Here is a 10,371-nt window from a genome sequence, read left to right as displayed (position 1 = left end):
TTACAAACACTTCAAGTTCTTCTGATAAGAATTTAATTGAGAAATGATATAGGACAGTCTTCCTCTGTTAATGTTACTTAGTGTTCATAATTACGGTCAAGTGTGGTTCAGTTATGTGTATCATTGTTCCGACTCAATAAGATTTTAAAACTGATTCGTAAACTCAAAATATTGGAGGATGTTTAGTGAAAAAGCTTTCTTCCACCCAAATATGACTGTCATCTACTTGGTACATCATACCAGAGTTCCGCAACCATATACCTTCGCTACACGATGTTAACCTTTTCGAGAGACATATCATATATGCAAATAAGGTCCTCATTTGCATGAATTATATCTGTTGATCATCTTCTCTAATCAAATATTGCAAGCTGTTCAAAGTATAAACGTCTTATCGTGGCAAAGAAGGATATTGCAGCATTTCCTCATAAATTAGTTAAATGATGCCCTCATTTGCATGATTTATGTCTATCAATGTCACCGTCTACTAACTTCTAATTCTTCAAGGTCTTTAGTGGCTGACCACTTCTTTTCAGGGAGGCCATGTGTACGCATATACAACAATACAATTACATGTAGTACATAAGAAAACGTATTATTTCAAAATATGAAATTATAAAAAAGATATATGTTAAATTTTTTTGCTAACAGTGGCCCTTGACTCTTAAAATGTGACACACTGACTTAGCAGTCATTTCCCACTACATGCAACAGCTGATAACATAGGGAATCAACGAGGCATTTCCGAGAGTGTGGAGGGCACCGTTGATAATCCCAGGAAACTAGCAGGTACCTATCATGATATCTAATGAATGCCATATCAAAGCCTCGATATTGAATTGCTATTGTCAGCTGTTAATTTGACTAAAGGGCAGAAGAACTTCTAATCCCTAATATCAATCTAAAATAACATTTGATAGCATCAAGAAAAAAAATCTCAGTATTGAAACAAATTCTCAAAGCTGTCTTCGCATGCTTTGACTTCTTCAATTTTGTTACAAGGGAAGCAAATGGTCTTGATCTTGGGGTAAATGATGATTTGGATACTCCTGTTGCTGCAGAAGAAAGGGGAAATGCTGTTGGCCTTGAGCTACCTGATGGCGGATTGACCAGGAAAATAGGCTGTGAACACCATATGGTACTGGACTAGGTCGATCAAAATAACAAATAGTGTGGTAACAATATTTGTCAAGTTTGACTTTGTACTTAGTTCACATTCTTGAAGCATTCCATATACTTTGTAGTGAAAAACTGCCTGCCTGCTGAAATAGTGTTTTCTTAAAGAAAGGAGACCAGTGGGGTTCATCTGATCACGACAACTGTATGTGTGAAGGACCAGACCGTTTCTGCTATAATGTTGACTGCCTTCCTGGTTCTGAGATTGCCCTCGATTCCAATGGTCTCTGGAATTGTCAAGTCGGTTCCAGTGGAAGAGACGTAGCAGGTAACATTAATACAGGCCGTTGTTTCATGGTCCATTCATGTATTCAACAACCGTGGACAATGCATAAATCGCGCTTTGCTAAAAGGCCGTAGCGCTGAAGATTTCTATCTATCTTAAAACTACAAAGGTACTGCATGGGGGGTTTCAGTTTGGGCTGAATAGCATGGATAAAGATCGCCAATGGAAGTGGAAGGATGGCAGTCTCTGTGTATAAACACGATAACTCGAGGATTCCATATCTTGATAATTTGAAAAAAAAACATTCAATGGTAAATGGTGTGTAGGCAAATCTTAGCAAGACAAAGGAAAATTTAGGTCGTTGGCCCCTTCATTGCTCTTTCTGCAGCAGAATTCCATGCTTCAACATATCGTTTTATCTCACTTAATCCCTCAGAAAGTCCATATGATGCTAAGGCTCTCCAGATGTTTGACTCTGGGAAAGGGACCATATACGATTGTAAGTACCAGTGCACATATAAATCTATGTTTGAAATCGCCAATCTTTACAGCTGCTCGGAGATTGGTGAAAAGCAATTTTTCCAATAATATAATGCTGAAATGATTAATAGGTCACCAATCCTGAGAGTCAAGTAAACACATGCCATCATACGATTTTTAGAGTTTAAAAAGATTCTCGTCAATGTGCATGCGCTTAATAATGATATACCTTTGAACGTAATCAGATACAGTTTCGCTTTGGTGCTGTAAGCATTAACTACAGACTTCTTTCCTAGGTAACAACAGTCATTATATATTGTGACCTCCCCTACAGTTTGACAGTTAAATCTACCCAAATAACCATATTAAAACAGACCAATCAACAGGATTATTTACCGGATCTGTCAGTTTCAATACCCAGGGGCAGTGCGACCGGGTCATACCAACGACTTTGAAATTTTAACATACTGTTTTTTGCTACTCAGCACTCTTAGAATAGTATATCTATAGTATACATATTATAGTTATATATATATCATACTACCATTTGATTAAATGCCCGCTGTAGCTTTTGCACGAATGTTTTGTCCAAGTGCTATAGAAATAATCGACATAACCCTACACATTTAATCCAGATTCCCGGGTGACTCTAACTTGAATATGTGGTGTAATAAGAAGTAAAGATATGAAAACTAATTTCTCACACATCTATACACACCCCTACCCAGATATGGACACAATGCTGGCACCAGAGGTCAGGTCACAGACTCCGCCCAGCCTAACTAAAGTAAGTATTTCTCATGAGCTCAAGGTTTTGAAGAAAAATAAGAGAAGAAAAATTTCAATAAAAATTTAAAACAAACAAAGCATTTTTACACGTTAGTATCTAGTCTAAGTGAGCAAAAAATAGGGAACTTACAATCTATGTATCATTTTATTATGTTTGGCCATACCTATTATGGCTCAAGATATTGTTTTTACTCATGTTTCTTCTCCTTCTGCCAAATCTTCAAATCGATTCATCTCTGTCATTTTTTTCACCAAATGACCTGAAATTCGGCACTAAGGTTGTGTGGGCAAATACCCCTAGGCGTTTTTTTTTTTTCACTTTTCGACGTAGAACTTTAAAGTGATTTTATTGAGTTTTTTTTGTGACAGCTAATGGCACGGCGTTTCAAAATGCGACCGCCTACTTGGCCAATTGAGTTAATCAAGTTATCTTGCATTTCTGGGTCAGCTGCCCTAATGTTTATACCAAATGTGGCATTGTGACTGCCTGGGACATGTGCGTACATGGCTTTGTTTACACATTTAATTTACTAGTAGTACTTCAGAATTATTTTTCTAAATTCTTTGCCATTTTCAAAACAAAGATGCACATCTCCATCTTTTGCATGGGGCGCAGTATGGCTAAACATGCTGTGTTTGCTCAGGGGCAAATGACGGCCTTTCTAGTTCATTTTTCTTTTTTTTTACCTAACTGAGGTCCTGGAAAGAAATATCCCTAGTGACAAGAGATCAATTCTCGCGACTCTCGCCTCCGTCGCGCCGATCGCCAGCGCAGTGTTCGGGGCGGGACGTTTCATCTATGGGATCGACAACGGCCAACAACGTCTAGCTGAACTTAGAGAAATCAAACAGAAATTGGATCGCCTAGACAACAGGCTAGACGCGCTGCAGCACCAGATCGGTGACTTGCAGTTCGGCCAGGAGTGGCTGCAGGGCACCTTTCTGTATGGGAGAGATATTCAGGTATGTTCTCTTCTCAAATTTTGCTGGCGAAAAGCAATATCAATAGAAGACGCAGACAGTAAAAGACAAGGCGTATTTATATTTATTTTCTTTGTTGGATATGTTATGTTAATGATGGCATCATAGTTACATGACATCATAGTTAGGATCACGTGTTCTCCAGTCATGTCCATCTTGTTGACCTCGCCGGTTGTGTGTGAATAAAGCTCCCGAGTTGTACTACACGTCTGAGTCGCTTACTAGCACCCTTGGCCATTAAGTGGCACTTATACACATAAGAACGGAATACAAGCATCACCATTTTAGACTGTAGACGCCGCAAAACCTTTGCATTCGTAAAAATCTACTCTTCTGGTCAGGTGTTTTAATTAATAAGGGTATGTCATAAAAACAGTGAATTGCTCGTTCTTTGCAAAGACTGGTACTCCTCTCGTCCTTGTGCTGTTAATTACTTTGATCCTGCTGCAAAATTGCTCATTTTTTCCACATACAGAGATCAAACTTTATTCTTAACCCCCACCCTTTCGCTGGAATCTTGTTGCAAAATCGCTTCTTTTGTTTCACGTTTAGAGATTAAACTTCCTCCTCCACCACCTGGACAACGACCTGAACCTGGGCAGTGATGGTCAGCTGGTCCCCGCTGATCAGGCCACACGTTGGGCAGACGCCGTGCTCGATATGGGATCTGATGGTGTTGATCAGGTAAGGACACTTCTCTTGTGATGAGTCCATGTCATTACCTGAATATTGGAGAGAGAATATTTTTTATTATGTTTCATTAACATTAAGGATCTGAATATTTAGAAAAAAAATATTAGTAGCGTTCATTCAAGCGTCAGTCCTGTGACCCCAACATTAACCACTTCTGCTAGAAGCAACAATCTTTGGACTGGTGAAAAAAATTTAAAAAGAGATAACAATGTGATAAAATGACAATGTTTATGCATGATAAAAGAAATCACAAATGTTTTCAAAATGTTCTTTGACGTTTTTAATTTCTCCAATATTTTGCAGGTGCTACTAAACCTTCATGAAATGATGGTGGGCACGTCCGGATTCTTCGGAAGAAACTCGCTCTTCGTGCTGTTTGAGAGTAGTCTCACACGGGACTCCGAGAGCTACTGGTCAAACGTAAAACATTCAGTCAATCAATTAATCAATCAATCACTTAAGCAATCAACCAACCAATCAATCAATCAATTGAGTATTCGTAAAAAAAAATCACAATTTCGTGGCACAATTCTTCGATCTCATTTCTTTCTTTCTTTCTTTTTTTATTTATTTGAGTTTATCACAGACAATGTGAAATATTTCTTTACCAAATGTATGAACATGAAATTTGGCATGTTGCAGATTCAAGGTTTTCGTCACTAGGGCCAAAATGACTTCACCATTTTTTTCCTATTAGCCTCTACCGAACCCCGGGGTAAAAATCTCCAGAGTGAACTAAGTTATAGGTTTGGGGATAAAGGCTTAGAGTGTCGATGGCATCAATTATTCAGCATTGGGAACGACCAGTGAACAGGTTATAAATGTTACTAATCATTACATCATAGGTCACACAGTTCCTGGAGTTCACGTTCTCAATTCAGACCGCCGGGTACGCCTCTTGGGCCACTGCTCTCAACCTCAAAGGACGAGAAGATGAAGTTGAAGGTGTTGTCGCCAGAGGGCGCAACAGGTTGAATTCTCAGAGGCAGTTTCTCCAACCGTTCACCATGCGTACGTCTTTTTCTCCTTCGAGGAACTTATTTGTCTGAACAATATAAATTTGGCTGCATTCAGCTGACTTCATTGGGCTTAAAGTTCTCTTGTATGAATGACACCAAAGGCACTTTACTGCCAGGTAACATTTAAGCTGGCGCAAATAATACGTACAGGCACGTGTAGAGTTATGTCATCAAGCCCGTAAGGGTATTTTGAAATAATTTATGTGCAGTTTATGAGTAATCCTTTTTCACACAGAATGGCCAACTGGTATCTACGGTTTACCCCGGACGGACACAGGCTGTCCTGTTGCTGCAGGCGCTAGATGGAGAACGGGCGATCGTTACCATGACACTGAGGATACAGCCGGCAACAACGATTGGATCGACGACCTGCATTTTGATGGCGACTTCTGGAATAACAACATGAAACAAAAATTCTGCATGAAGGTTGGTGTAGAATTAATTGTAGGCTTTTAAAAGGTGAAACTGGGTTTTAATCAAAGCCTTTTTTTGTTGAAGTATTCTATAACATATTCGGTCTTTTCTTTTGCCGGCTGACTTGATTATGCTGCATGGTATACATTGGTTGTGCTTTTTTTAAAGGTTTGTTTGTATTAGAAGAATTACAGTTTTACCGATTGCAGCGTAATTTTACCAAGTACAACGCAATCATTTTCTTATTTAGCAATTTTAACGTTGGCATAACAGCTTTTGTAAAGTTTACAAATACATTACTTATTTAGTTAACGAAACAAGTTTCACTGTATTTAGTAATATTTCAAAATATACTCAGCCATCCCTCCACTAATAAAAAGGCAAACACCACAAGTAAGCATTTGGTTGAATTATTTCTATAATGTATTCTTCAGACTAACGCCGAAGAGGGTGATGGGAGCTGGCCACGTGGTAACTACTGTATCTTCAAGAAGGGCGGCTGTCCGGGAGGTAAATATCAGCACAGTTTTGTATGTTTTATGTCGCAGTAAAATCTCCGAAGTGTTCAATCGCTCTTTATTTATTTTTATTTATTTAAAAAAAAAAATCATCGGCGCAATTAAATCAAAATCACCCCCCCCCCCAAGGCAAACACAAATCTGAACATTTAGGAACAGATCCATTCATAATTATTGTATAGTCTATCAACTTGCCTTCATTAAGTTCAATTACTTCATAGGGAATCCTTCCATATGTGATGATATCCTTGCCTCACACTTCGGGGAGTACCAGGAAGAAAAACGACCATTCGGTGTCTCATTTCAATGCGTATGGGTATAAATAACTGTGGCAATTAAAATGATTACCATGGTAAAGGTGGCTGGTTTGATCTTACTTCATGTAAGGAAAGTACCAACGAGTTCTTGTGTGCACAGAGCGTGCGCGGAACTGTTACAGAAATAGCTCTGGAATTTCTGGCAAAAGGATGTATACTACACTGTTAGATTCGATTGTGGGCTATGAAATTTCTATATAGTTCCTCGGGTTTTGTTGCCCACAGAGTTCTTTTAGGGGGAGGGGTATATGATGTTCAGCAATTTCTTGTGATAATAGATTCCCAAGCAGATATAGAAAGGCACCCTCACTCAAGGAGCTTCAAGCAGATATAGAAAGGCCGGAGCACGCTCCAACCTCTACCATTTTTGGATGGAGTGAGAATCTAGGCCAGAGGTTTAGATATTCGGTTTGCTGGGGCTCTCATAATCGTTTTGGTTGTTTTGATGGTTGTTGTTTTGTGAAACCGTACACGTGACACGCTCAGTGCAGACTGACTCGAGTGTTAGGGGCGGATTTCCAGCACGTTCTTGTGATAAAAAACAGCTGGGGTTCTAAACCCTTTTCCAAGATAGAACACTAGATTCTGTGTCCCGAGAACCCAAATACACATTCCCACCCATACGAAATCGATACCATTTAATTAAGAGGGTCATCTGCCAGCAGGTATGCGTGCCAAACGTGCTAACAGGGCTTTGAGTGGCAGGCGGGATTCCACCTCCCCGTGACGTCCACAGAGAATGCTCGGACGGATTGCAGACATCCCTATGTAATCCCAGGAATTCTTACAATTTGCATGTATTAATACATCCATCGCTCCGGAAAATACGACAACAGTTTTTGGGACGTCAAGTGTCGACTATATTGTTTCTTTTTTAAAGGTTTCTGGTGGGGCAAGCTGAAATGGGACGACGAAGATACAAGCAATGGCAACATCGTTACTGGCGTGTTGCCTGACGGGATGTACAACAGGGACACTGAGATCGAGTACTGTTGCCGTAACGACGGGAATGCGAACACGGAAATCGCCCTGCCCACCCTTAAACCCTTCTATCTCTTCCGCTTTACGAGTGGATGTCAAAAGGTACATTTTTCAACATAGTTTTTAGATTTATGCTATTCTAGACATAATAAAGACATAAACGTAAACTTAGCATGGCTAAGTTACTGGACATGCAAAAGCTTTAACACAACCCAGCAATCATTGTTTGAAGTTCCATTAGTGCGTGGCTATTTGGGCAAAAACAAAGCATTTTTAAATGATTTGTTTTTGCCCAAATTGCCACGCACTAATGGAACTTCAAACAATGATTGCTGTGTTGTGTCATAATTATGATTAATGTAAAACTAGGGTTCCACGACCAAATGATTTTAACCTTTATGACTGATGTATTATGAGTTATTCTTGTTGATTATGAAGATAATGTCATTTGCATAAATCATCAATTAATCATCTTCCCCACTCAAAGTTGTCCAAAGTTTGTCAGTTTTACCTTAACGAAGAAGGCTATTCTAGCATTTTTGTCATCAATTCTGCAAATGGGTCCCTCATAAGCATGATTTATTTTCAACGATGTCTATTTTCAAATAATTTCCAAATGCCACAAGTATGCAATCGCAGCCTTTTATCAGTATGGAATTATAGCTATTTCAAATTAATTATGCAAATTCGGTCCTCATTTGTTCATCGTTTATGCATCAACATTCTAATGTGAAAAAGGACAAACAAATGTGCTGTTTGTTTATATGTTCTCCATATTGCTGTCCCTTTAGGTTAAAGACATGTCTTTCCGTGAGGAGTGGTTCTGGTGGGACGATGAAAACTTTCGAAACGCTAACGAAAACCAGGGCGCTCACCCGTACGATGACGGCGGCCGTAAGAACCACCGTGTCCACTATTGTTACTACATTTAAACAAGTGTCCTTCTAAAGATAGAATCTACTCGAAGAAAGGTTGGGAATATCTGGGTTCTGAGTTTTCCTGATTTCTTTTTAAGATATCAGGTATTGAAATGGTGATTCTGTCTTAAGGTTAGCCGCTCTGCCACTGGAATAAGCATAGCTCTATTATCATTTATGACTTGTTTAGATGCAATGAATATCCATTTGTTGTAAGATTACATATCATACTTATTTCGTGAAAATTTGACAGAATTCAGACTTTGAGTTTCTTGAATTGTTTTGAAATTTTGAAGATAATAAGTATGGGAATGATGATTCTGCCATTATTGGTTGAGATATTGCCGATTAGGTACGCATAGCTTTATAAATTATCATTACGTATTTAGATATAGGCAAACGATGACATGTTTGTGATGTCTAGTGACATGTATCCCACCGATTTAACTTGGTGAAAAACTGGCAATATTCTGAGTATTTTTTTGGACTTGTGATCTCCAAGCAGATGTTTGACCCTGGGTTGTCTTTTTTGGCATCATGGTACCCCCTCATTCATTGTAAGGTAAACAGAGAAAAAACTCAAACCACCAAAAACTCAAACAAGACAGTCCTAAAACAGGGTAGAGCTTCACCTCTACCTGTAGAGAACCATTTGTACTATTCTTGAGAAAAGTTATAAGCACACGAGACAAGCGATTGGATCCGTCCGAATGTCAATATCGATAGTAGTGAGTACCCGCAGAAGAACAGCAGAACGATATCGGATCATAAGAGCTTGATAGATGCAGAGAAGAATACGTTATGACATTAATATTAATATCTTGCGTCCTTACAACTCAAATATAGACTGTTAGTCATCACAACCACATGTGTCTCAATTTCTGTTTGTGCAAACCTATATACACATGGAGCACGATGATGTTCATCATTGAAACCCTCGTTAGAACACAAGATCCATTTCTTTTATTATGCAAATATCCAAAGGTAATGGCAAATAAAAGTTAGATCCATGCATGTCTGTGCAGTTTAGAGTCGTACAACTCAGGAGTAAAGGAACATTTATAACAACTTTACTGATGCATTAAGTACATACATACTCTGGTCGTTGCCTCCAAGGTACACCATGTGGAATTCAATCTATGATCTTATGCAACAAATATATGTGAATACAGATCACATTTTATGAAAGCTGCATCACGTTCCTACATTGCAGGTTGCAGACTCTCGACTGCACTTTTTTGACTTATAACATTATGTTGTCCCAAGATGGAGTTTAAATAGAGATATTGAAGGACGTGGAATTACATAGAAAAGAAACGTGTCATCTTTGATCAGATCGGTCTATAAACAGACGATGAACTGGCTGTGAGAAACACAATGGTTATGGTAAAGATCTTGTATAAGAAAACATCTAAATAGCGCATTGCTACTTGAACAATATGACACAGTTATCAACACTGTTTATCTGCTGTATGTCATTAAGACTGGAGATGATAAGGAAGCTTAAGTCTTTGTGTTCGTGCGTTTGTATTTTAATTCTAATAAAGTAAAACTGTGGCAGTCAAATCAGCGTCTGTGATTTTTAAAGAGTATGGCAGTTTGACAAGACGGATGGATGTGTTGTTACGTGACAATGAAATAAATCCCTATTAAAATGGAAAAAAGAATATCTATACTGAATATTAACTATAGCTCTCTACACCCAAAAAGGATTTTAAGCCCAAGAGAATAATTGATCAAACATGACATCATAGAAGCAAAACAACGGCTTTTTTGTTAGGGGGAATAGCATTTCGGCCAGGGGAGAATGGTTAATGTCTGTGATGAGAGGTAGTGTTTTTTATATTTCAGGGCTCTCCC

The 10,371-nt window shown here is 38.7% G+C and overlaps 1 protein-coding gene across 1 annotated transcript in view; it reads left to right on the top strand.

Moving 5' to 3' along the window:
- The window catches only part of LOC136447749 (uncharacterized), a 13,031-nt gene extending 2,969 nt beyond the window's left edge, over positions 1-10,062 (top strand). Inside the window, exons 2-11 of the mRNA XM_066446791.1 lie at positions 1,839-1,901; positions 2,611-2,669; positions 3,368-3,634; positions 4,205-4,336; positions 4,649-4,765; positions 5,191-5,356; positions 5,600-5,790; positions 6,213-6,288; positions 7,494-7,696; positions 8,386-10,062. Coding sequence (XP_066302888.1) covers positions 1,839-1,901; positions 2,611-2,669; positions 3,368-3,634; positions 4,205-4,336; positions 4,649-4,765; positions 5,191-5,356; positions 5,600-5,790; positions 6,213-6,288; positions 7,494-7,696; positions 8,386-8,526 — 1,415 coding nt within the window. The 3' untranslated portion in view covers positions 8,527-10,062. The remainder of the gene's footprint in view (positions 1-1,838; positions 1,902-2,610; positions 2,670-3,367; positions 3,635-4,204; positions 4,337-4,648; positions 4,766-5,190; positions 5,357-5,599; positions 5,791-6,212; positions 6,289-7,493; positions 7,697-8,385) is intronic.
- Positions 10,063-10,371: the final 309 nt, after the last annotated feature.

Source organism: Branchiostoma lanceolatum, chromosome 13 (assembly GCF_035083965.1).
Source record: "Branchiostoma lanceolatum isolate klBraLanc5 chromosome 13, klBraLanc5.hap2, whole genome shotgun sequence".
Taxonomy (NCBI): Eukaryota; Metazoa; Chordata; class Leptocardii; order Amphioxiformes; family Branchiostomatidae; genus Branchiostoma; species Branchiostoma lanceolatum.
Note: the sequence above shows the minus strand (reverse complement) of the source record. Positions and strands in the feature narration are given on the sequence as shown.